We start from the raw sequence: 27,158 nt of genomic DNA, 5'->3' as shown, positions 1-27,158 counted from the left end.
TCGCACATTGTTGGGAAGTCTGTTGGCAGGAAGGAGTGTGCTGTGTATGTTACTGGGGGGGGGCTGATTCCCCCCCCGAACAAAGGGCGGTAGGCCAAATAGGTTTGGGAACCTCTGGTCTAGAAAGTTCACATCTACTATATTCATTGACTTTCCTGTGGGACATTGACAAAACTCTTCTCGAGTTCTGTGCTATTTGGGGGCTTGCGATACCAGTGAACACTATCGAGCAAGTATACAGTGGTACCTTGGTTTGCATACGTTTTGGATTACAAACACGTCAAACCCGGACGTGCGTGTCCTGGTTTGCAACCTTTTTTTTTTTTAATTACAACCCATTTTGGGGGGGGGATTATGAAAAAAATTTTTTTGGAGGCCCATTGGTGAAAGCACGCCTTGAGTTACAACCTGTTTTGGTTTACAAACGGACCTCTGGAACGGATTATGGTTGTAAACCAAGGTACCGCTGTGCTTTGTTTCTTTTAATAAGATTTGGCATGGCTCAGTGAAACACATAGGAAATCTTGCTTTGACATTTAACATATGTTTTGTCTAGGAGATGAAGAGGGGACCGCATCTGGAATGGAAGAAGCAGGAGGTCAGTAAATGATCCTCACATTCATGTGTTCCAAAAGCCTAAAACATTATACACTAGACATGAACAGTCAATATTTGTTTAGCTGGTTAGTTTGAATCAATATGGTAAATTTGGTCTTTTTCACCTCACCAAACATTCCCAGCAACTCGATGCTTGTCCCTCTTGTTCCTAAGCCTCTATAAGGTGGCTCATTTCATCTTGCAGGGCACAGCCCTCCATCCCACCCACCCCCATCACAATCTTTAGGGCAGTGACCTGGGGCCCTTCAGATCTTATTGGACTTCAACTCCCACCAGTCCCAGCCAATATGGGCAATGACCAGGAATGATGAAAGCTCCAGATGCATACAGTTATCCAACCATTTTCTTCTGCTGAGAGCTACAAGTGGATTTGTGTGTGTTTGTGTACACTCTTTTAATGTGTGCATCCTGCTATATTCCATGCACACTAGTGGGTAGGACAAAGCTCAGTGGATGGGGAAGCCTCCCATAAAAACCTTTCTGCTGCTCCCACCAGATACATGTTGTTATTGTTGTTGTTATTTATTAATGAGGCATGGCAGTGCTACCTGGAGCAAATAACCCAATAATATGATGCTTCTAGTCAAGACAAACCCACTTGGAATGTACAAACTGCAAAAGTGAACAGGGACTTTCATCCCAATAGCCAGAAAGCAGTCACTCTAAGGAGACAGGTGGAGGTGGGCAGATGAGGACCCTTTCCCCTCATCAACTGAGGAAGCTCAGTGTGTCAGAATTGGACAGTTCTTGTTTTGGATGTAGACCCATATAATCTTCTCCCCATCTTGAATTCTGCAGAACAGCCTGTGTGAAAAGGAAGAAATATAAGTTCAAAGTAAGTTCATTTTCACTTCTCTTCAAATTCACTGACCTCAAACTTAGGCCTACCTCATTTTTTTTGCAGAGGTTTATAAGGGCTGGTTCTGAACTCTGCCTTGGACTGAATTTTGGGTGAAATTTTGGGCTTCCACTTAGACAGATCCCCCAAATTTGGCAGAGAGGCTTGCTTCAAATTGGCACCATTATTTCAAATGCTTAACAGCTACCAACCTATAGGAAGTGAAGTTTTAGGCTATGCAGGTCTGACTTCAGTCGCTTCCAAACAAAATGTATATTGATCAATTGTCCTGATCTGTTTTCACAAAAGTTGCACAGAGGTTATACGCCGTCACCATCAAGGGATTATGCTGCATTTCCACTATGGTTTCACTTACTGGAAACATTGGGGGGAGGGTTGGGGGGAGCAGATTTGTTGTAAAAGAGCTGTTTATGGTTGCCAGAACAGTTTCCATTGGTTTAGGTGTACTGAAGGATAGCAGTGTGAAAGGGACCAGCTAGAATTTGTTGAGATTTGCGATTCTGTTCTTTAATCAGCTCTTTTTGCCTTTTTTGTATTCTAGATCTGTTCGGCACAGCTTTCCCTTTCCCTGACGAAACAGACAAAAGCTATTATGTCTTGGATTCCACACACTAGTACTGGCAGCATTTATTCTTTGCAAGAGATTAGTTCCAGAGTTACAGACATGAAATCCCTTTTCTTTCCTGTTGGTACTACAACAAATTCAGTGTCTGGCAAGAGACAAAGGAACCCTCGATTTAGACCTGAGCAGTACCACAGTGTGCTCACCTCAAATCTGCTGTCCACAGCCCTGTCCTATTAGGCACATTTCCTAATAGGAATCCTCTTTATCTTACTATTCTCCATGATTTAGGATGTCTGTCTGATTTTTATTTTCAGAAGATTGTAGGCTGAAAATGTATTATATGTGTTATAGATCAACATCATCTGATTTATTTTCATATTTCCATGTTTGTATGTACAAGGGAGCAATAAATAAAGAAGAAATAACTATGTAAGTGCTTCTTGTATTAACACAGAGATTAAATATGGTTGTGCCTCAATTTTTTTCATTTGTTTGTTTTATATTGGATCCTATTGATTGGAAGAATAAAACAGAAAACTTGGATCTGACAGCTGTCTACAAATAGTTCCATTTGATTATTAAGGAAAGGGCCTTAGCTTAGTAGTAGAGCTCTGCTTTGCATGCAGAAGGTCTTGGGTATAATCCCTGGAGCCTCCAGCTAGGGCTGGGAGAAACTCCCGCCAGGAGCCCTGGAGAGTTGCTTTCAGTCTGTGTAGACAATATTGAGGTAGGTAGACCAATGGTCAGATTCCCTATAAGGCCAGCTCTCTCTGTGTATAATGTATATATTTATCAGGTTCAATTCCTACCAGCTCCAGGATCTTGGGCTGTAGAACACCCCTCTCTGCCTGATGCCCTAGATAGAGTAGATAAGATTAGTCTGCCAGCTGAAGTTATCATCGTAGGTGAGTGTCCTCCTTCTGCATGTGGATGGCTCTGTTGCATCTGGAATATTGCTTTGTAAGCAATCTTTTGTAAGCATCCACTTTCTTTCTGCTCGTTGCAGAGCATAGGCTGTCTAGCATGCACTGGCTTTGTGGGGGAGATGATGGGTTAAATGGGAGGCCCCCATCTGTATACAGAGAATTGTAGCAGGTGACTTTAAACCAGAACATTTTCCTCCATAGCAGAGCATCTACCTGCTGTGCAGGGGGAAAGCCTCTCATTTCAGTGGCCTTGCAAAAAACAAAATATGGGTGTGCAGTGGTGTGGCTTCTCAACGTGAACCTCGGGTCAGACTATTGAGCCATCTTGCTCAGTACTGTCCACAGTCACAGGCAGTGGCTCTCCAGGGTTGCAGCAGATGTCTCTTTCAGCCCTGCCTAGAGATGCCAGAGGCTGAACCTAGCAGCTTCCGCATGCAAAGTAGGTGCTGTAATCCTGAGGGCTGGCCCTTCCCCAAGTCAGTAGCTGGTCAGCACAGCCACCAGAGAGTATCTACCACGGCCACCCACCGCACAACCATTTATCCATGTGCATCCTGCTAATTCCATGATGTCATTAGGGTAGCTACTACCCTAGCTGCTTGCACTATTCTTTTAAAAGCCAGATTGCTCTCCCCACTGCTGTGCATCCCAGACAATCAGAAAGCAGCAGTTCTATAAAACATTTCATTTCCAAAGTAATTGTGATGATTGGCTGAGATCATACCTTATTTTCTCTACATTCACATAAGACTCTGAAGATTCAGTCATCTGGCTAGCATAGTGTCACCAGTTATTTCAAGAAGAGGAAGGGTAGTGTATTCCCTTTGGGAGATGACTACATTCCCTTTGAGTCAGGAATAGTGTGTGTGTATGTATTTGTAAATGTGCTTTGGGAAAAGCGAACACATAATGTTCACTTGCAAGGATTGTTTCCTGAATACGATACAAGCTGCACTGTCCCCAGTCAGTTTCCAGTGTGTCACATCCTTCTGAATTAGTTGGGCAGGGAGGGGGTGGTGGTGGCAGAGGGAATGTCAGGAAACGACAAATTCCTGGTGTGATGCAAAGCAGTCCCGGGGGGCAATAGGATTGTAGTAAGTATAAATTTGGCTTGTCCAGAAACAGCCTGAGAGTCATTCTTGGGAACACTGGATTGAACTGAAAACCATGGTAGGTGGGATTATTCCTTTGTCCTCAAAAACTCTGTAGCCGCTTATTTAGAAGAGTTTTGTCCTGGTTTCTGCTAGTTTATAAAATAATGGAGTTTACCAAAAAAGAGAGACCCTATTTCTTATCCCACTGATTTAAGCAGAAGGTAAAGTCAATGATTATAATCCTGCTTTACTTTCTGTCATTCTTATGGGTCACCACTTAATTGGTGAAACTTCCAACATGTGTGATATGCTAAAACAAACAGGTAGATGATACACGGTGCTTGTTTTGAAGAGTATTAAGGACAGGTTTTTATTACTTTGGAAGATACCTCCAGATGACACCTTGTGTTATTGCACAGCATTAAAAATAAATAAATTTAAGAATTAGTAAATAAGTCCAGCAAATGAATATGGGATATTAGAGAAGATGGGTTTGCTAGTAAGTGCCAGGAATCTTGCTTTTGAGTGGCTATGTTGTGGAAGTTTCACTCTGAGATGTTTTTTGACAGGAGAATAGGTTGTGTATGTGAATTATCTGGGTGTCCTTCTTTTCTTTTACCTGTGGGCTGTAGACACTTCTTGTTTGATAAGCCCCAGGGCCTCCTGCTCTCTATATCAGCATGCTACAATCTACTGCATGAGTACTTGTCAAGCGTGATAGGGTGACATTAGATTAGGGCTGTGGCTGGTAGCGTGCATTTGATAAGACAAGCAACGAGGGCAGATAATTCTTTGGTGTGTGATACGAAGCACTGAAGGAGAGTGACAACCAGGAAAACCTTTTTCAAAAGAAATGATGACATTAATAAAGAAAAACATGCAGTTGTGCCCAGGCCTCTGACAGACATAACGGGTTGTATCTAACTTTAATTATACACAGACAATTTTCAGAGGGGTAGATGTGTGCTAAATCTGTTGCACCCAATAACAACAAATAAAGGGGTGAGGTGATCAGGCTCCAGCCTTGCTGGATCACATCAAGGCTTTTCTAGTCCAGCAATCTGTCTCCTACAGTAGCCAACTTGTGCCTATGGGAAGTCAACAAACGGGACATGAGTGCAATAGTGCTCTCTCACTGCTGTTCTCCATCAAGTGGTATTCAGAGACATCCTTATCCTTACCTTTAGAGGCAAAGTCTGATAGGATCTGCTCAAAGGAACCACTGGTGCTTATAGGATCTAGCTATACAGTGGTACCTCGGGTTACAGATGCTTCAGGTTACAGACTCCGCTAACCCAGAAATAGTACCTTGGGTTAAGAACTTTGCTTCAGGATGAGAACAGAAATTGCGCAGCAGTGGCAGGGGGAGGCCCCATTATCTAAAGTGGTACCTCAGGTTAAGAACAGTTTCAGGTTAAGAACAGACCTCCAGAACAAATTAAGTTCTTAACCTGAGGTACCACTGTACTAGGGGGAAAGGTGGTGTCAATGTCCCAGATGCATCTGCAGGCCTGGCTGCCAGAGTGTGCTGTTACCTTTCTAAATGCTCTTCTCTCTCCCCTCCCCCCAGCTTCCCATCAAGGTTATGGAGGACAACTTCCCCCCTCACACTTTTGATCCTACACATCACTTCCATGTCGTACTGCTGGATCAGAGAAGCAGGCTTCGGGAGCACATCAGGAGTCTCCGGGAGATTTCACGGAGAATCAACAAACTGCACAGACGCTCTCTAATTGCCAATTTCACTGGGAGTTCGTTAAGTGCCGCAGGAGCCATCGTGGCCATCGTGGGGTTGTCCTTGAGCCCTGCAACATTAGGGGCATCCCTTTTGGCTTCCGGGGTAGGCCTAGGAGTGGCGGCTGCAGGAGGGGCCGTCACAGTGACTTCCGACCTCTCCTTAGTCCTTTCTAATTCCAGGGAGGTGAGGAAGGTCAAGGAGATTGCAGTGAGCTGCCATGCTCAGATGAGAGAAATCATGCACTGCCTGGAATTCTTGCACCACAGCCAGGGCCTGACGGATCCTAGGTTACTGCCGGCTGAGAGAAACGCCTCCGTCACACTGTACAATTCCATCTGCTTCATGGTGTTCTGCAGCTCCCACAGCTTCCTGGTCCCCGAGCACAACGAAGAGGTGACCAAAGTGAGTCATGCTGTGCTCAAGGCAAAAGTCCAGAAGCTGGCAGAAAGCCTAGAAGCCTGTGCAAGGCCCATGGATGAGATCTGCGAACTTTTGGAGAACAGGAAAGAATCCCCCCTGAAGACAAGAAGAATAGCACTCTAGGAGGATGTCCAGGGACAAAATCACCCACATCCTCTGAAAACGGCAAAGGGGGCCTAAAAGACCTAAAACATACTGTGTTATTCCTGTTAGGATTGTGCCAAATCAGAGTTTTCTCCAGGCATTTCTCAATACTTGCAGCCAACACCCCTCAGGGACTCAGTCTGTATTGCTCTCCTGTTATGTCTGTGCACAGCAAATAGAAATTGTAGCTACACAAGTGCTGGTCAATGATATCAGCACATCTCAAGGTCTGGTGTCTGCATATGGCTGTCTCACAGCACATCATACCTTGCTTTTTTAGGGGGGTTGGGGGAGACTTCCACATTTCCCATTTGGTGCTAAAACACTGAACTCGATGCAATTAATGCTTCTGCATGCATGTACTCCAGCATACTTTCCCCCATAGCTGTCAACTTTTCCCTTTTCTTGCAAGGAATCCTATTCGGAATAAGGGAATTTCCCTTTAAAAAAGGGAAACATTGACCGCTATGCTTTCCCTCCCCCCACCCCCACCTACCCAGGGTAATCAGGAGAAGTAGACGGGGACACTTGCCAAAGCTGATTAAATTTTTCTCCCACAGCGCTGAGCTAGGTGAAAACTGTGGTCGTGAGGGAACCAGAGCCAGCCTAGGAAGGAAATGGCTGCAGATTCCAGAACTTGCAGTTTCCAAAGCTCTGCGAGGCAGATAATGAGGGAGTCAAAGGCCAGAGAGCCTGAATGAACCTGAATATTTTCCAGTGATGTTCTTAGTAGCGGATGGGAATTGTACTCGCAAGTGCGGCAGGAGTTTAATGAGTTTGGCTTTGGTTTGTCACTCAAAATTCATCCGCTCTTTATCATGCATTCTTCCGGTACAGGCAGGCAAATTAAGGCTCCACTAACTTCAGTCTTAGAATCATAGAGTGGGAAGGTGCCCAGAGAAGGTCACCAGGTCCGACACCCTGCAATGTAGGAATCACAGCTAAAGAATCCCCATGATTCCTCTTGATTCCTGTGTGCTTATTCCTTTAAACCAGGCCTGGGAGGGGGTGCTGCCTGCCTGCTTCCTTCTCCTCACTCCTGGTTTTGCCCTTGTAGAACTCAACAGGGAGGATGGGGACAAAGGTAGAATCAGTTCCATGCCTCCACCTGCTATTGGCTGTGGCTCAAATATGGTTGGCCTCCCTGCCTTCTGCCCTACGAACCTAGTAGGCAACAGCTACCATTCCTAGCTTTAACTATCTCCTATCTAAAGTGGGTGCTCCCCCCCCCCCCCATGCTCAGGGACATGGTGTATTGGTATATTTTTGTATTTATTTGTTTTGGGTAATTTAAACGTGGATATGAAGTTTCTATTTAAAGAAATAATAATACAGCCACTACAAGATGGAAGAGCTCATTCTACGGAGCCAAAGTTTGTTATATCTGAGGCACGGCAATATCCTTGTTTGATGTCCCCTTCCCCATGTCAGTTCCCCACAGACCCCACCATCAAATGACCTGGGAAAGAAGAGCAGATGGGACTAGCAATTCACGTGTGAATTTTTTTAAAAAGTCACTTCTCCCTTTTTTAAGATTTGAAAAGTGGAGAACTGAACTTACAATTAGAAAAATGAGCAACCAAGGGAAACCAAAGCTGACAGACACATTTCCCCATCCCTACTCTAAGAGAGAGCTTTTGATATGCAAATGTTTGGAAGTATATGCAGATGTGAGGGTGACTTGTGATGTCAGTTTTGTGTCTTCAAAACACTGCTGATGAGCAAGAACTAAGCAGAAGAATTAGGTAGAAGATAGGACAGCTGTTCTTGTTGGCATCAATTTGTCTAGAGAGACAATGGAATAGTGCACCATCGGGGGTACAGTCAAACCATTGGAGAGTTACAGCGCCTGCTGTGGCTGTAGAGACCAATATGGGAGAGACATGTTTTATTGCAGCTGGGGCAGATGAAAGCATTCGGTTCTGCTGTTACAGGTACATTATGGCGTTTTCTCTCTCCGCCTTCCTCCCAGCCATCATTTCTCCTCTGGTTACTTCTCCTCTGTGGGATGGTATCCCTAGGAAAACAGCAATGAAAAGTTGGAAGAGAGAAGAGGTAGAACTAGGCAGTGGGTATGTTGCTTACGAGGGCAAAACAACTTTACATGAGTAGTGGGGAGGACACTGCATAATGGTACGGGTGGCCTGTGAAGATAAGGAGGTTTGAAAGATGCATGTAAGCTCAGACGCAGGTTTACCAACTTGGTGAGAACTAGGCCATAGATTACACACAGTGATGCTATACTTCAAAGACCTGTTTGATGCTCTTTATTTCCTCGCTTGTGGCTCAGGTGAAAGGAGACACATTATAATCTTAAAGTGTGGAATGGTGGGCAAGAGACAAGATTTAAATGCACTGGATCCTAAGGAATTTGGGTACGGGGTAAGCTTCCTCTAAACTGATCCTTGACTTTCTGCTCTTTGGGGAAAGGGACAAGAGAAGTGGCCAAAATGATCTGCTTGCTATTTTGGGTATTTGTAAAACCAATGAACAACTTGCACAGATAACTAACTCTGATCCAATACAAAATACAAATTACCTTGTGTCTGCGTCTATTTGTATATATTGTTTACTCACAAAACTGCTTATTCAAGCAATGGGAATGCCACAGCAACCTTAGTGGAGGCAGGCTGCTTTGAATATAGTTAATGGAGAGTTAAAGTGCATTCGTAATAATGCATTTATTTTCAAACATGCAGGTTGTGTAGGTATTAAGGGGTGCAAAAATAAGCACACTGGCCGTCTCCTTAAATCAAAGCAGACTCAATCTGCTTCTTTACAAGTTCTTCTCATGAGGGAGCTTTGGGCTTCTGGGCTCGCTAATGCTATCTGTCACACAGAGTGCTTGTTTAGATTTCCTGCCTATTGCCTATTGTTATATAAGGACAGGATGTAGCATAGTTGGACTCCAGTAACTGAGGGCTCAGGGACGTCATCATTTCCACAGTGCTCACGCACGTAGCCAGGAATTTTTGCAATCATGCCTCTTGGGTATCGGAGATCCTTCAGTAGCCAGAATGAGTCCCTGGGGATACTTTGCTGTGACTTTCTGAAAATCACTGTCAACCAACTGCTAGGTTTAGGTTTGGCAAATAGTCCACATCCAAGGAAGAACTGCTTCTGATTTTATTTGGTATTATTAATCATAAGGATTTATACCAGCCCTTCAACAAGTTTCCTTTTGCAAGATTTGCAGGCAAATCTCTTAGGCTCATTTATTGAATCTAATATCAAAAGGCTGAGTAAGATGTTGCTGTGTGAGTCTGTGAAGAACCCTCTACTTTCATACAGTTTGTGACTTTTAGTCCCCTCCCTGCTATTTTGTTAAAACACATGTACAAGTGAGGATTGCTGCCACGTTTTTAAAAAGACACTTGAGAGGTGCACTTATGAGCATGCACAAAGGGAATGCTTCCTCGACAATCCAGAAACCATCAAACTGAGCTATGTGATTTAGTGTCCTTTGCTAGCCTGACCCAGCAGTGGCTAGAGGGCTAAGAGTATACCTCGGAGGACTGGGTTCAAAGGGCCACTTACCCACAAAACTTTGCTGCGTGACTTTGAGCCAGTCACCCTTCCTCAGCCTAGCCAACAGGGTTGCTATGAGGCCTCTTTTGTGTTGACCTCTTTTTGTGCAACTTAAGAAAATAATTAAAAAAAATTAAAAAACAAATGCAAGCCAATTAAATACAGCATCAGCTTCAGAAGAAGATGTAACTAAAAACTTCATTTTAAAAAAATGCTTTCAACAGCTTTGTTGTTTCTATCATAATAAAAGATAGGGAACTATACAGTGGTACCTTGGGTTAAGAACTTAATTCGTTCTGGAGGTCTGTTCTTAACCTGAAACTGTTCTTAACCTGAAGCACCACTTTAGCTAATGCGGCCTCCCGCTGCTGCTGCACCGCTGCTGCGTGATTTCTGTTCTCATCCTGAAGCAAAGTTCTTAACCCGAGGTACTATTTCTGGGTTAGCGGAGTCTGTAACCTGAAGCGTCTGTCACCCGAGGTACCATTGTAGTTGCTTTTCGACTCTCTCCATCATGGTGCCCCAATGGACCATTACAGATCCCAACACATCAAAACTAGTTTATGTTTTATGTTTAGGTTTGGTTGTAAGTCGCTTTGGATTTTCCTGAACAAGATAAAGTTACTAACAAGTTCAACAAACAGACAAACTTAAATTTTAAATCACTCAGAGGTTCTATCAAGCAGGATATATATGTTGTTGAATAAATTTTGTTAAATAAATATATGCATTTTATTTCCCTTCCCCCAACCCCTCGGGATCTCCTAACGTTTATTTATTGCACGACAAAAGTGCTCCCTTTTCTTTCCGAACTCGTCGTCCCCGCAGCTATTTTCCTTTTGTTAGTTCCCGACCTCGCTTGCCCTCCAGAGGTGAACTGCAAGTCCCAGAACCCTCCGCGCGGACAGCAGCCCTCGCGGCTTTTTGGACTACAGAGATAATAGAATGAAGAGTACCACATCTCTCATTATATCATGCACTGTATATAAACTTTTGAGCTCTACATTGGAATCCATTTTTAAATCTCACCCGGGGAGGAAGTCAGCGCTGTCCATAAAAATTAATGGAGAAAGCCGGGATTTTACGTGGCTGTGTGACTAGGCATCAGGGCTCCCACATGCGAACAAAAAGGAGCAGTAAAAAGCAGCAGCTCGTGGCTTTTCTAACGAAGTTCTTGCGTCAGAGTGCTTACTTATTTTATAAAAGAACGTTTTAAAAATTTGCTTAGCTAATGCCAATTCCCCGATATGACGCCCATATTGTAGGTTGTGGGGAACGTGGCTGACAACCCTGCAATGCACACTTAAAATTGCAGTTCACATACCAGGCTGAAGGTGCGTTTGAATCCCTGGCTAAACATTCCGCATAGAAAATGCACTTTTAAGCTACAGCAAAGTCAGTTTTGCTAGCACAGCGCTTCAGCCAGCTAGTGTCCTTCCTCCCGGCATGTCACAGGGATGGAAGCGCCGTGCTTCCTTGACTTGCATGGGACGACTTACGCTTTTACTTACTTCTTTTTAATTGCATCGACACCCTTTTCTCCCGAGAAGCTCGAGAAGGGGCAATAGGGTATGCATGGCTCGTCCCAGCTCCATAATACGCTCATGATGACGACAACCCTGCGAGATGTGTTGACTTACCCGAGATCACCCTGCGAACTTCGAGGCCGAGTAGGGATTCGAACTCAGATCTCCTCCTATGTGCAGATCCTACACTCTCACCACTACACCAGAGACGTGTTGTTTTTGTTTTGTTTTTAAGTGCTTCCAAACAATTATATTCGCCGCAGGAAATAACACCCGAAGTATAAGGGGCAGGTTTCTTTCCCCGTTAAGCGCCTCCAAATTCCGGCACAATGTTCTCCATTGAAGCTACACTGCAATCGGAAGTTGGCGTCGCGCGTAACTCTACCCTTTTCCTATCTCTGCGGCTCAGAGGCTCGTTCCGAACGCTCTTGGACTACGGGTCCCAGGGTACCTCGCGGCAACCCGGAAAGCGAAGTGGGAGCCGAACGTGGCGGCCGGCATGGAGGGCGAGGGAGCCGTCGAGGAGACCGCGAAGACCTTCCAAGAACTGGTGAGCGGGGAAGACTCGTTGTCTCTCTTAGCTCCCCACGACCCTTTACTTACCCAGGGGTTTGCCTGTTGAATTTTATTTTAAAAGCCAAGTCCAGCCATTGCACCAGAGTAGACGAAGCTGCCCCTCCGCCCCGCACTGCTATCTTTTGCGGAGGAGCTGCTATGGTGGGGGGAGCATTTCTGGAAGCAGCCAGGCAATCGCAGTGCTCAAGGCTGGGGTCGCCCAGCTAGGTAGTGCTGTACAGCGTGGCAGTCATTTCCCACTAGTCGCTTATACAAGCTTTCTTTCCCCACTGAGAAAATGCCCCATTGAAACCTTGGGAAAGCGCCTGTGCAGAGAAAGCTAGAGGGGTTATATTATACTTTGGTTGGTGGTGAGGGTGTTTATGGTCTGTTAGCCCAGCTCTCAGAATTGCTTAGCGGGTTTGCGTCTTGCTTTGAAACCGACAATGTCCTAAGGCACTGCAGTGGACAAAACGAAAGGAGAAAGATTAAATGTGGTTTCCTGTGTAAAGAGATATTTTGCTACATGGTTGTGTGTTGCCATCCTGCTAAGGAACTAAAATACGATTTCTCAGTTTTACCCTGACACAACAGGGTAGGTAGGGGGTGTGTGTGGCGCTGTGGGTTAAACCACAGAGCTTAGGACTTGCCGATCAGAAGGTCGGTGGTTCGAATCCCCACGACGGGGTGAGCTCCCGTTGCTCGGTCCCTGCTCCTGCCAACCTAGCAGATCGAAAGCACGTCAAACTGCAAGTAGATAAATAGGTACCGCTCCAGTGGGAAGGTAAACGGCATTTCCGTGCGCTGCTCTGGTTCGCCAGAAGTGGCTTAGTCATGCTGGCCACATGATCCGGAAGCTGTACACCGGCTCCCTCGGCCAATAAAGCGAGATGAGCGCCGGAACCCCAGAGTCGGTCACGACTGGACCGAATAGTCAGGGGTCCCTTTACCTTTACTAACAGACCCAGGTAAGGTCAGGTGTTTGGAGCAGGTGGTGCTGTGGTCTACTCTAAACCACTGAGCATCTTGGGCTTGCTGATCAGAAGGGCAGCGGTTCAAATCCGCGCAACAGGGTGATCTCCCATTGCTCTGTCCCAGCTTCTGCCAACCTAGCAGTTTGAAAGCATGCCAGTGCAAGTAGATAAATAGGTACCGCTGTGACGGGAAGGTAAACGGCATTTCCGTGTGCTCTGGTTGCCACCACAGTGTTCCGTTGCACCAGAAGCGGTTTAGTCATGCTGGCCACATGACCCGGAAAGCTGTCTGTGGACAAATGCCAGCTCCCTCGGCCTGAAGTGAGATCAGCGTCACACTCCATAATCACCTTTGACTGGACTTAACCATTCAGGGGTCCTTTAACCTTTTACCTTTTGGGTGTGGAGAAGCTTGGCCTATCCACAGCACCTGTGTCCCTTTTCTTATTTTGCTTGTTTTTTGTTTTTTTTAAAGGGTCCCATGTTTTCAAGTTATCAAAGTTTTGAGATGAAAATAATACTTATAGCTAATTGAAAAGACCATGGTCAGGTTCACATTTAACAACCAAACAATGGCTTAGCGCAAACATGCAGTTTCCCTGGGAGGAGATCGCAGGCCAACCTTTGCTTAGGTGGCATGCTGCAGTATGCTAAAAGGACAGGAGACGATAGATGGGTTTATCAAGTTGTGTGAACCAGGACTTGCTGGATTCTGAAGATTGGGGTCCCTTGCTAATTATGGTTTCTTTTCTCTTTGGAATAATAGGGAGTGACCGATGTGCTGTGTGAAGCCTGTGATCAGTTGGGATGGAAGACACCGACAAAGATCCAAGTCGAGGCCGTTCCAGTTGCACTCCAAGGTGAGACTTGGAAAAAGAGAAATCTCTTTCTAGAAATAAGAAGAGGCTCTCCTGTGTTTCTTGTGTTATAGAACTGGTATTGCCAGTCATTTGTATTACACAGACTTGGATCCATGTGGAGTTCCTCTCAGCTTGGTCTATGAAGCAATACAGCTTCCTGGTCTGTCCTGCGGCAGAAGTGTAAATCTCCCCAACTCCACAAATCTTCTGGCAGGGGAGCTGTACCATTTGTAGGGAAGCCCCATCAGCAAGAAGTCAAGTGGGGCCTGGGCTTTTTTAAGCAGTGAGACAGCCAATTTTGTTCAAACCAAAAGAGACTGAGAGGAGATATGATAGGCATCTTCCAATATCCAAAGGGCTGCCACATGCAAGATAGAGCAAGCTTTTTTCTTTTGCTCCGGAAGGTAGGAGTTGAAGTAATGGGTTCAAGTCATAAGAATGGAGATTGCGGCTAAACATCAGGAATAACTTTCTGACAGTAAGAGCTGTTGAGCTCCCACAAGGCGTGGTTGGCTGTTCTTCCTTAGAGGTTTTTTTTTTAAAAAAAATAATTTTTATTAAAGTTTTAAACAACAAAAGAAAAAAAACACACACACACAAAAAACAATACAAAACTCAACAATAAAAAACAAAACGCATAACAATTAAAAACAAACTCTCTTTTCCATTTCCACTTTTAAATTACTTATTTTCTGGACTTCCTCATACCTCCCTCTTTTGTATTCCAATCCACATTATTTGTCCAGCAGTTTCTTTTCCACTTTTTTAATCCCAATCTTTAATTTAATAAAATGTTAAAATATATAACTTCAACTTTTTTAAACCTAATCCTTGATCTTAATATCATATAACATTAAAATTTTCCCTTTTAATATCAAATTTCCATTTCTTTAAACATCTTTAATCTTGATCTTTAATCTTAATCTATCATTAACTTTAACCTGTGCAGCTGGAAACCACTTACTTTCAGTCCAACATCCCTTTAACATTCCTTAATTTTGCAATGTTTCTGAAGATAGTCTTTGAATTTCTTCCAGTCTTCCTCCATCGACTCTTCTCCCTGGTCACGGATTCTACCAGTCATTTCCGCCAATTCCATATAGTCCATAAGTTTCATCTGCCATTCCTCCAGTGTGGGAAGTTCTTGTGTCTTCCAATACTTTGCGATGAGTATTCTTGCTGCTGTTGTTGCATACATAAAGAAAGTTCTATCCTTTTTTAACACCATTTGGCCGGCTATGCCCAGGAGAAAGGCCTCTGGTTTCTTAGGGAAGGTATACTTAAATACCTTTTTTAATTCATTATATATCATTTCCCAGAAAGCCTTAATCTTTGGGCACGTCCACCAAAGGTGAAAAAATGTACCTTCAGTTTCTTTACATTTCCAACATTTGTTATCGGGCAAGTGATAGATTTTCGCAAGCTTGACTGGGGTTATGTACCACCTGTATATCATTTTCATAATATTCTCTCTTAAGGCATTACATGCCGTAAATTTCATACCTGTGGTCCATAACTGTTCCCAGTCAGCAAACATAATGTTATGTCCAACGTCCTGTGCCCATTTAATCATAGCCGATTTTACCATTTCATCTTGAGTATTCCATTTCAGCAGCAAGTTATACATTCTTGACAAATTCTTAGTCTTGGGTTCTAACAATTCTGTTTCTAATTTGGATCTTTCCACCTGGAAGCCAATTTTCCTGTCCAATTTAAATCTTCCTTAGAGGTTTTTAAGCAGAGGTTGGGTGGCCATTTGCCATGGAAGCTTTAGTTGAGATTCCTGCATTGCAGGGGGTTGGACTCAATAACCCTCAGGGCCCTTGCCAACTCTACAATTCTATGACTGAATTATTATTATTATTATTATTATTATTATTATTATTATTATTATTTGTACCCCACCCATCTGACTTGGTTGAAAATGCTTTAATATTACTTTTCTCGGTGGTGTATTCAAATATGTTATTTGTCAGGAGAGACTTCCATTTTCATTAACTCCCCTCCAAAATGTTACTTGTACAATAAGACAATTAAACAGAGAAGGGAAATGTCTATTGAAACTCTTCATGGAGTGTTTAGTAGTGCAGATATCCACTGCTGCTACTCTTCCTGTGCCAGCTTCTTTTCCTTCCCTTGGTAAGAGCCAAGGTTGAGGAGCTGTTAGAAGAGGGGTCTTGTACAAACCTTCCATGGCCTGTACTCTGTATCTTCAAATAATACGCTTATTACATTGGTTGATGTTTCTTAAGTTATGTTAGCTGATTTCAAGCTGTCACTAGTGCAAAGATTTCTGTTCTAGTGCTGCTCTTGTTACTTTCCAGAACTGCTTTTGAATTTCCTCCACCTGTGCTGTTGTATTCCTTCAGCCCTGCATGTGACACACCTCTTTTCTTGTAGGCCGTGACATCATTGGCTTAGCAGAGACTGGATCTGGGAAAACGGGGGCTTTTGCATTGCCCATCCTTCAGGCACTGCTAGAGACACCTCAGCGCTTCTTTGCTTTGGTCCTTACCCCGACCCGGGAGTTAGCCTTTCAGATCTCGGAGCAGTTTGAGGCCCTTGGATCTTCCATTGGTGTCCAGAGTGGTGAGTGGCCTTGCTGCAGTGCTAAGAATTAGCAGAAAACAAAATGGAATTTGTAAGGAGAAGAAGCAGTCGCATGCTTTTCAAAATAAGAATAGTAAAATATCAGATTCAAGAAATGGGACTATATCCCACTTCAAAGTGTGAATCTTAGTATGCCTCTAGTAGAGGTGGATGGAGCAGCCTATTTTCATTCCTCGTCAGTTTTGCATGCATTCAATCCATAAATTTGTTCTTTCCTGTTTTTAAAAGCGATACAAAAATACTTTCGTTTGTGTGTGCTCTTCCCCAAAATACACATATTTCAAGCATGTCCCCCCAAACACTCATTTGTGTATTTTTTTTCTTTTGCATTTCTTTTTACATATTTTTGAAGCCAAAACTGCTTTGTAAAATTTGGGGAAGTTCGCAACCTCGTTGTTAATTGTGTTCTGGTCTGCATATCAATGAAGGAACTGCAAATTAGGTGGGTTTGTGCTAAAACACACCCATCTTATGATCGAAAAGTTAACACTGGAAGTTTCTGGCAGTTTCTCTTAAAAACAAAGAAGCAAGCAGAGAGAGATTTAATTAGGTGGGTCTTATTTCACTCTCACCGTTAATATTTCTCCATGTGTATCCCCCCCCCCAAAAAAAAATTGTGTAAGCCATGCAAATGAAGAGTGCTTGGTTTGCACAATTTATTCAAGTTTCATAATCTAATTGCCTTTTAAGCATCAAACTTGTTTGCTTTGGATTCATTATTTACCTCTTGCAGGTTTTTCCCCCCCTGAATATGTAGCAGTTGATTGTTTTGGTTGGAGCTGCTTACACTAGTCCCTATGAAATAGAATGGAAGCTTGGCTAAGACTTGCTTCCTGAAGCTAATGCAGGGTTCTTTTTTATAATATGTATTTGTCAGTGTTGGGGTGTCTTGTCTGAAGAATGCCTCGTAGCATCTAAACGTAGTAATCCAGTTCCAATACTAGGCTGTGCCTATGAGCAAGCTTGGCAATGGATAAGGGGCCTGAATTTTGCCTTTTATTTTCTTGTAAAGGAGGTGATGGGGAGGGCGATTGTGAACTGGCTCAATTTCAATGGGCTTCATTTAACTTGTCTTTTATTTCTCCCCTCAAAGCTGTTATTGTGGGAGGAATTGACATGATGGCGCAGTCTCTGGCCCTAGCCAAGAAACCACATGTAATAATTGGTAAGAAACAGGCAGCATCAATGATTCAAATGATTGTAATGAGATCTTAATAATTCATATGAATGAGGCCTATTGCACATCTGTGTCTTTTACATCTGCATAAATGAGGTCATGAAAAGCAGTAGGCCAGCAAACATCTCCTTTATTCACACTTCTGATACCTTCCCAGTTTAATGCTACGCATCAGCCACAGGTCTTGTACTTTAATTTGAAACAGGAGCAGACATGGGAATTCTCCCCACCTCCCCCAACTTCATCCTAGGGTCCACATGGCTCAGGCAGAGCATTTGCCTTTGAGCCACAAGTTTGCTCATTTATCATTTCTGATAAATTAATGTTTCTCTCATAAGTGTTAACTGATGCGTGCTGCTTGACTGGAAGGGCTGGAATATTTGTCATCTGGCTTGAGAGTGAAAAACTGTATTAGGTTGACCAGACTTGACTGCAACCTCCATGGAGCAAATCTCTCAAAATAACTTCCTGATTTACGTCAAGCCCCCTCCACCCCCCCCCCACTGGGATACAACTAGCCATGCCGTATTAAACCTGCATAAAGTTCTGACTTAATCCGTACTCCAGTGGCTGTGCTTACAAAGGCTTTTGGCAGAAGGAAGTCATGGGACTCTGAGATTTGGCAAACTGGAGTGAATGGGGGATACATGGCAATAGTGCTTTGTGTTTCTTTTGAATGCTCTGTTTGGTAAAGATGAAAGTTTGTTTGGTTTTCTCCTGTAGCTACACCTGGCCGCCTTATTGACCACCTTGAGAACACAAAGGGCTTCAATTTGAGAGCTCTGAAGTATTTAGTTATGGATGAAGCTGACCGGATCCTCAACATGGACTTTGAGACAGAGGTGAGCACTGTCAACTCTTGTCGCCTTAGAATGGTCCTTTGCAACATCATGGAGATGGTGCTTTTCAAAACCGTTTAACGTGTACTTTAATCACCATCATCATCACACGCAAGGTGGCTTACATGACAAGAATTAAAAACATAACATTCATTAACCAATAAATAAAATACATAAAAAGTACACAACCAAATTGGAACAGTGTCCACATAATCATAATAAGACTGAAAAATAAAGATACAAAAGTTAATGTCAGTAACAGCAACAAAACCCAACCAAGCACCCTAAACAATACCACAGCCCAAGGGTCTGTTCAGCAGCTTTTGCAGCTGCAGTCAGTCCTGGCCCCGCCCTCTCAGGCAAGGTGGAAGAACGTCAAGGCAGAGAGCAGGTCTTCCTGAGTTCACAGCCAAGATGGGCTGTAGGACCTGCAGGTCAATGGGACTTGCCTCTGTTTGATTCCCTAATGTGGAACACACAGCCTCTGTTGTCTTCACCACTTAGCAGCTGACAGTATGGTGACATGCTTCCTGTGTTTCCCTCTCCAGTGGATCCTTGTTGACTGTTGGGATCTGAAACATTTCCAGATACAGTGGACCCTCTAGTTACGTACTGCTCTGGAAACGTAACTTTCAGGTTATGAACGCAGCAAACCTGGAAGTGTATATTTCCAAGTTTTGCCTTGCGTGCATGCGCAGAAGCGCTTAATCGCACCGTGCGTAGAAGTGGTGCCTCTGCCTATGGATTTTCAGGTTGCGGATGGACCCCCGGAATGAATTTAATTCGTATCTGGAGGGTCCACTGTACTAGGTTTTAAGATGTAGCAAGGCATTTGGATACTAGACTTGTAGTCTTGTTATCAACTATTGCTCGGTTTGCTGTCCAGAGGGTCCCAGTTCATCTGTCCCGGTTCATGTGTAGTAATCTGCAGTTGTAGCCCGAGTAGCAAGACCTTATCTGAAGGCATTGGGATGCTTTCTCCCCCATGTTGCCTCTGTCCTCCTCAACCCTAACAGCACCACTCCCTCCTTTCTGTGGAGCAGTAGAGTGCCTTGTTTTTCAAAGGAGGCGCTTCCAGTGTTGCTTTCATCAGACTGGATTGTGATACCGCTCCCACAGTGATGCAGTATTCGTCTGCATGCACAATAATTCTCTTTCTAGTTTTTTCACTGTCACTTGCCTTCTCTTTTCACAGGTAGACAAGATCCTGAAAGTCATTCCCAGAGACAGGAAAACATTTCTCTTTTCTGCTACCATGACTAAAAAGGTAAGGGAAGGTGTGGCATTTTGCATGAGTTCAGCTAAGGTGGAGGTAGAAATTAACAGGTCATACCAGCTAAATTTGTGTCTGAAAACATTAATTATTTCTGTTCAGGTGCAAAAACTCCAGCGTGCAGCCCTTAAGGACCCTGTCAAATGTGCTGTTTCAACTAAGTACCAGACAGTTGAAAAACTGCAGCAATACTATGTCTTCATCCCTTCCAAGTTCAAGGTAACATTTATTTTTTTCAGCTATTTTGTTTCCTTTAACTTATTTCCTGACTGTTGTTGCTTACTCCACTAGGATTTTCTCTGTCCCTTTGTGCTTTTTGAATGTGTTTTCCTTTCACCTAATCTCCATTAGTTTCCTTTCTGATTTCAATCCCCCCCCCCCTCTTTTTAGGACAGCTACCTGGTCTATATTCTGAATGAACTTGCTGGAAACTCATTCATGATATTCTGCAGCACCTGCAACAACACTCAGAGGACAGCCCTCCTCCTTAGAAATCTGGGCTTCACTGCCATCCCTCTCCACGGTCAGATGAGCCAGGTACAGGCTGACCTGAACGCAAAGTATTCATTTCCGGAATACCACACTGATATAATGAACATATTTTAAGGGCAAATATGATTTGTATGTGTCACCAAGCTTGCTTTCCCTTTTGTTAGCTTATCTTTTACAGACTTTCATTTCTGTAGAAGAACAGACTGTAACGGTGGAACGATTCACAAAACCTGACTCATTTTGCTTTTCCACGCTGGAAAAATCTAAAGCATGTTCACTTGCCCTTTTTTTTTCTCTCTCTCTCACTCCCCCCAGAATAAGCGATTAGGGTCGCTGAACAAGTTCAAGGCTAAAACACGTTCCATTCTGCTGGCTACCGATGTTGCCAGCAGAGGCCTGGACATCCCCCATGTGGATGTTGTCGTGAACTTTGACATTCCTACCCATTCCAAGGTGAGTTACGGAGGCAGGGTGCTGGGTTACAATTGTGCAGCCCCTAGTCTGAGATGTCCTAGTGGAGTTTGCAGAAAGAGATGACCCTCTTCTTCCATAGTTGCAACAAAGGATTCCATAGCGATGGAATAGCTAAACCCCCACCTCCACGTGAGCCCTCAAAAAGCTGAGCATAAGATAATGGGGGGTTAGATGGGTCTTTAGATCAGAGAGCTGGCAAATGTCCTGCTCTGGATGTGACTACACTCCTTGGAAGGCTCGGACTTGCAACTTGAGGGTGTTCTGGCATAGGTCTTTGCTGCTTGGTTCTTGGATGCACCAAGTTTTGCTTGGTACATTGCCCCGGTTGTAGAACTGCCTGCCCAGGAAGCTTTGCTTGTCTCCTTTCTTTACTGGACTTCAGAAAGCAAGAGAAGATGACTCTTATTTAAACCGACCCGTTCAGAGCTTTAACCTGAATTGTTCATTTTAATCCAGAGAATTGCTGGGTTTCATATTTGTCTTCTGCGATGCTTGATGAATGTGGGTTTACAAACTGTTTCATGGATGTTGCGTATGGTTGCTGTATTTTGTTTATTAAACTGCCTGTGAAGCCTTTCTACGGAGTGGTATAGAATCTAAAAAAAAAAAAAAATATTATTGTGAAGATACAATGCCTGCAATTGTATGAGGAGGTGGATGGCTACAGCCATGTGGTCAAGCCCATCTTTTTCACCTCCTTAGACACGCTTGAAACATACTGAATACATATCCAAAAGGAGCTGCGTCTAGTGAGCATTGTGGGGTCTCTTGCATAACTGCTTTGGATTATACTTTCTTTTTAAATGGTGTTTTGCCTTGCTTTGCCTTTCGTTCTGTGGCTTATTCTGGATCCCTTTCAGGATTACATTCATCGTGTGGGGAGAACGGCTCGCGCTGGGCGCTCTGGAAAATCCATCACGTTTGTCACACAGTAAGTTGTGCCCTCTGCTCCTTCTACTGGGCCGCAACTTTTACTCCTCTCCTCTCCTCTGAATGAGTGGGGAAGCAGCTTTCTGAAGTGGAAATGCAACTGAGTTGGGGGAAGAGGCTTTTTTTTAGGGGGTGGGCTCTTAATTAGTTTATGGGCCACTTGTTAAGAAGAACCATTCGGATGAGAGATTTTGTCTCACTTCCCCCAGGTACGATGTGGAGCTCTTCCAGCGCATCGAGCACCTGATAGGAAAGAAGCTGCCTGCCTTCCCCACGCAAGAGGAGGAGGTCATGATGCTGACCGAACGTGTGGCTGAAGCACAGCGATTTGCTCGGATGGTAGGCTGAACTTAAGGCTATGTTTGCGCTTCTGCAGACCTGTGTGGGTCTGTTTCTCTGTGGACATGCACGGGCAACAAATCATTGGGGTTCTATTGTGCAGAGGTGTGGCTGAAACATTAGGATTTGTACTGCATTGAGAGTATTGTTAGCTAATTCTACACAAGGCCATTCCTGGTTATAAGGGGCACTGTGTTCCCTCATGCATCCTTGCAAGCTGGGTTTTGGCTCTGTTTGTGCAATGTTTACCGGCCACCCTGCACGGTGACTGAAGGTATTACGCTTTCAGCTCTTGAGCTTCTTGATTGCTTCTGTGCCTCCATGCTTTGAATGCTCAAGCAACTTGCTGTCTGGCTTTCCTTGCAGGAGTTGCGGCAGCAGGGGGAAAAGAAGAAGCGTTCCCGAGAAGAGGAAAAGGAAGAGGATGACACCGAGGGAGCAATGGGGGTCAGGAACAAAGTGGCTGGTGGGAAAAGGAAGAAATGGAAAGCCTGAGAAAGGAAGACACCCAGAACTATTTTTCCACGTTTTTAAGCTGCTTGGCTTTCTGAGTCACCAGTATCGGAATTGACCTTTCAGCATATCCCAGAGAGCAAAAGGTTTCCTGATCCACTAGCACCTTTTGTAAACTTCTGTAATCCAGAAGCAATTCTCCTGCAAGCCTGGGAAATCTCTTTTAATGCTATGGGGAGGCCTGTTACTTCTGCTGCCAGCAGTTGTTCCTGTCTACCAGCAGGCCACAGTGGATTCCCTAAGCTACATGAAATGGATATATGGCAGAACTTTTTCAAGCTGCTACTATCAGAGCCAATGGAGAGAGACATTTGCACCCCTAATTTTATAAGAAAATTGTCCAAAATAAAAACAAAGTAATAAAAAATGCATGCTGTGCTGGTTCCAAGACGTGCAGGCAAAGAAGCTTGCATCTTAAAGTTACTTATGCAATCACAGCTTTGTGCAGGTGTTTGTGGGCAAATAAATAAGTGAGAGCAGCAGAAACCTGCTCTCCATTTATTTATTTCCCACCCACGTGCACAAAGTGGACTTACTCGGCTTAGGGAAGGCAGTGCTAGGGCTCTGGCATCATCCCAGAGTCCCTGTGTTACTTTCTCAAAGCTGGGTAAGTGAGGTGCTATGCTTAGGGAAGAAGGCACAAGAGCTCTGTCAGGGTCTTAGAGCCCTTGAGTCTCCTTTCCAAAGCTGGCCAAACACTTGCAAGACTTAGAGGAGGAGGAGGATGGAGGGCTCTAGGACCCTGCCAGAGCCTCACGCTGCCTTCTCAAATTTGGGTAAGCGGCTTTACACCTTGTGGGGTGGGGCAGTTCCAGGGGTTCCTGTTATTTTTGCATATACACGCGGACCCCCAGAACCGAACCCCTGCATAAGATGCAAGTTACCTGTATTTGTGATAGCACCTGTCAGTTGTGAATGCTTTTATGTACAATGCTTCCTAGTAACCCAGACCAGTGTTATGTAGAAAAGACTGATCCCCCAAATAGGGGAAGTCTGGCCGATGCTTGGCTGTTTGCCTGTGAGTGCAGAATGCTGTTGAAGTGGGTTTTTCTTTCCTCATTATCTCAGCCCTGAGGCCATTCTGCCTGAACGCTAAAGCTGAGAGGCAGTGTTGATTTAGTCGAGGTATTTGGCAAGGTGGATTGTCTTGCTGAGACCCTGTCTGCGGTGTTGTGCTTGGTGGAATGAGAGAGCTTTTAATTAAAGTACTTCCATCCTCTTCCCCTTTAGCTGTCTCTCTTTCATTGTGGCTCTTTCACAGTCTGTGAACGTTAAAGGTGACATTGCTCAAGCAGATCCGTCCAGTCAGGGGACTGGCTGATTATCTGGTGCTTCTAAGTTGTTTCTATTTTGAACACACCCTGTTTTTAGAATAGAGCTGAGAGCAGTAGTAGAACTCAGTTCTACTTGCTACTTACCAGGCATCTTTGATTTTCAGTCATGCATTCTGACAGCCCTAACCTGAAGAGACCAGTTTCCGTCTTTGGTACTTCTGCAATGCCTGTTCATCATCGTGGGTGGAAATGTGTGTGGGGGGACATGGACTTATATATAGCAAGGATCTGTGTTTGTGTGTGTGCTTGTGAACACCTGTGCAGCAGCCCAGTAGAAAACACTTCTCTCTAGGAATGGATGACAGCTCTTCTCTGTAGGAGAAAAGAAAGTCAAGCACCTAAGAGGCAGAACTTGCCTTTCAGGGTTAAACCTGTCTCCTGCTTTTGCTCACCTCAGTGGCAGGAATGAGAAGCAGGTTTTGCCTCTTCGCAGTTGTATCCTAAAATTGCAGTCTGTTTCAGAGAGCCTACCCCAACTGCGTTCCTAGAGATTTTGTTGGAGCAAGTCAGCTATCTGCATGATCTGTTGCAGCCACACTGTCATTTTGAGTACAACACCCGCTTATTGTGGGGAAGGAAGGAAGCCCTTTTGGGGATACATTTAGATATTGTAGCAATTTTAAACTTGAAAGCAATCCTTTCAGATACTTTTCAGAACTGGTCAGTGTGCCATTTCACACATTTCCCTCCCTCAACTGCTATTTGTGTGATAAATCTCAGTTAACCAGTGATAGGTAAGGGACATGGCCATTTTCACCAACAGTCCTTCCCAAAGTAGACCTGCTGAAATCAGTAGACCTAGAACCATAGAACTGTAGAGCTGGAAGGGGCCACAAGGCTCATCTAGTCCAACCTCCTGCGATTCTGGAATCTTTTTGCCCAGCGTGGGGTTCGAACCCACAACACTAAGATTAAAGAGTCTCCTGCTACATGACTGACGTGTGTCCATTAATGTCAAGGGATCTATTCTGAGTGCAACTTAGTTGGCTATCGCCTTCTGTTGGGAAGTATTCTGGCCTATGCATGGGATTTGAACAGTGTATCCATGGTCTTTTCATGTACATTTTGCACAGGAGGAGCAAAGCCTATGGAAGAGAGCCATCATCCCTGGCTTAAGACCATTAAACCAGTGGGCTGCACTCTCCTCCCTCCTTTGCCTTATTTTTAAACTTGTACCCTCCTCCCAGGCCAATTTAACATGCAGCTATGAAAACCAAACATTAGAAAACCAACATAGTTGCTACACCCACATTTTTCACAGCGGCCTCACCTGCCAAAGGTATGCACATCCAGTTTTGTTATAAAAAATCCCAAAGCCACCCTCCTAGTTTCAGTGCTAAGAAGTGGCTTCTTTGTTTGATCGCGATGACGGCAAGAACGATGCTTATATAAACAAAACAAGTGTGTGTGAGGTAGCATGCAAGACTTGATCATAGCCCTACTCTGAGAAGTCCGGGGCATGCATGGAAACAGCTGAGTAGCTCTAAATGGGAAGCACTTGAATTTGATGTTCAGTTTCTGGGTGAGGCTGTCAACATGGCTACAGGGAACTGATACCAGTCAAGAACAAGGATGGGCTAACTGTGGCCCTCGGGCTAATTTTGTGCAGCCCTCAGTCAGATTTCATAAGCCCTCTGCGAGCAATCAGTTCAAGTCTCAGGCAAGAGTGAGATGTCCCTTTCCCAGAAGTTTGCTGGAGAGAGAAGGGGGGGGCGGAGGAAAAAGAGGGTGTTGTATAAAAGAAAAGGGGGAAGCCCCGCCCACCACTGGGTTTGGCCCCACCCAAAGAAAAAACAAACCACAGTCAAACAATACAAGTCAATAAAAATCAAAAGCAAAAAACAAAACACATAACACATTAAAATCAAAAAACAAAAATAGACCACAAACGTTTAAAGACAGATCCAATATTCCCAAATCCTTAACTGTCATTACCTTATTTCATCGACCTCCTCACCCCTCCCTTTTTTGTATTCTAGTTATTGATTATCACAGCAAATCCTTCCCATTTTTCATAATATTCTGTCATTAAATTACCTTAATCTATTTTAACATTATCTTACTATAAAAAACCCTAAAATTTAAAGCTTGAGTCTTATCTATACCAATTTCTCATTACCATGACATATTCTTGCATAGTTCTTTTTAACATTTCTGCTAAAGCCAAATAATTTCGTTCCAACATCTTTTTTAATACTCATTAATTTTAGAAAACATTCCTAAATAGAATTTTTGAAACTTTCTCCAATCTTCATCCAACGTCTCTTCCTCCTGGTCACAGGTTTTGTCAGTCCTTTTTATCCCATCCATCTAGTTCATTAACCTGGTAACCTTATGTCCGAGGCCCTTAAGTCTCTTCCATGTCCCTTCCGCAGATCTTCTTCATATTTATACCTGTACTTTACTTTGTCTTCTGCTCCTTTCACACGTGGAGACTCCAGCTTGACAGTATTTTTATCCCTTCTCGACAGATCAGCCCCTTTTCCATAGTCCACACTGAACTCCATGTGGTATTTAAAAACATTTTTCAAGATCCCTCCAAAATTGAGGACCCCCACAACTCCAAACTCCTCCCGACCCAACGCCAGACTTGAAAAGTCAAAACATCCCTGCATAGGGGGGTCTATCCAGCCCCCCATCTCCAAACCAAACAAGACTCTATCTCTCCAAATCTGGCTTTTTCCAAGTTCATTTGTCAAATCCAACAACTCATGTTCCTGCTGGGCCACAGCTCCCTCCATCTCTGCCACCCGAGGTCCAACAACGATCTCCTCCTTCATCTGATCTATCAGAGCACATTCCTGATTTGATTCCTGAGTGGGTTCTATATAGATACCCACTACCTGTCCAAAATTTCTGATCGCAACAGTCATCAAATCCGTCTTCTCATGTAACTGTTCCAATAAAGCACTTGTTTTACAGAAAGCACGCACCAGAGCCTCTGAGCACATTGTTATACAAGGTCAGAAGTCTATTCCCACGATCTTAATCTGTTGCAGCTGCTCCCCAGTTCAAGTTTAGTAACAGTTTCACAAGCTCCCTCTAGGGGAAGAACTTCTATTTGTATCCAACTCTTTTTTTTTTTTTAACAGCAGATATAACAACAAAGTTTCCTTTTTCAGATATTTTGTCAATATTTGTTCCTTTAAATTGCGAAAGAGCACAATGGAATCACTGTTTCTCTTCTTTTAACTGTCTGTCAAAAACATTTGTCTATAGTCAATGAACTTTCCCAAAAACGTCTGTCCTGACACCCCGCTCCCATGTTCAAGACGGTGGAAAATTACTTTTCTTACAATCTCTTCTGCAGGTTTAAGCAATCCGGAAAAAATCCCCCCTCTTCTCCTGCTTCCGAAGGGGGTTCAGTAAT

General features: G+C 44.0%; 3 protein-coding genes and 1 long non-coding RNA gene across 5 annotated transcripts in view; 3 read left to right on the top strand and 1 right to left on the bottom strand.

Annotated features, from left to right (window-relative positions):
• Positions 1-2,459, top strand: part of LOC308457431 (uncharacterized protein) — a 31,734-nt gene extending 29,275 nt beyond the window's left edge. Inside the window, exons 9-11 of the mRNA XM_080971248.1 lie at positions 557-598; positions 1,417-1,453; positions 2,019-2,459. Coding sequence (XP_080827374.1) covers positions 557-598; positions 1,417-1,430 — 56 coding nt within the window. The 3' untranslated portion in view covers positions 1,431-1,453; positions 2,019-2,459. The remainder of the gene's footprint in view (positions 1-556; positions 599-1,416; positions 1,454-2,018) is intronic.
• On the bottom strand, positions 383-11,717 carry LOC308457460. 2 transcript variants are annotated; one of them, XR_013976921.1, is made up of 3 exons: positions 11,533-11,717; positions 1,213-1,422; positions 383-577 (listed from the first exon to the last, which is right to left on the bottom strand). It is a non-coding gene; the product is annotated as an uncharacterized lncRNA (long non-coding RNA). The 2 variants fall into 2 exon arrangements; XR_013976922.1 differs by lacking the exon at positions 11,533-11,717 and adding an exon at positions 9,902-10,572.
• Positions 4,090-8,902, top strand: APOLD1 (apolipoprotein L domain containing 1). The gene is made up of 2 exons (XM_080971282.1): positions 4,090-4,138; positions 5,633-8,902. Exons 1-2 carry the CDS (start codon positions 4,136-4,138, stop codon positions 6,341-6,343), a joined length of 714 nt encoding a protein of 237 aa, XP_080827408.1. The 5' UTR covers positions 4,090-4,135; the 3' UTR covers positions 6,344-8,902.
• A 134-nt stretch (positions 11,718-11,851) lies between the features above and the next one.
• On the top strand, positions 11,852-23,676 carry DDX47 (DEAD-box helicase 47). The gene is made up of 12 exons (XM_080971249.1): positions 11,852-11,968; positions 13,714-13,807; positions 16,208-16,396; positions 17,511-17,582; positions 18,318-18,436; positions 19,629-19,700; positions 19,809-19,925; positions 20,097-20,243; positions 20,514-20,651; positions 21,533-21,603; positions 21,812-21,941; positions 22,308-23,676. Exons 1-12 carry the CDS (start codon positions 11,918-11,920, stop codon positions 22,434-22,436), a joined length of 1,329 nt encoding a protein of 442 aa, XP_080827375.1. The 5' UTR covers positions 11,852-11,917; the 3' UTR covers positions 22,437-23,676.
• The last annotated feature ends 3,482 nt before the right edge of the window (positions 23,677-27,158 follow it).

The sequence above is a fragment of the Podarcis pityusensis genome, assembly GCF_964106645.2.
Source record: "Podarcis pityusensis genome assembly, chromosome: 10".
In the NCBI taxonomy this organism is placed as follows: Eukaryota; Metazoa; Chordata; class Lepidosauria; order Squamata; family Lacertidae; genus Podarcis; species Podarcis pityusensis.
The sequence above is the reverse complement of the archived record's forward strand: the minus strand, read 5'-3'. Positions and strand labels throughout refer to the sequence as shown.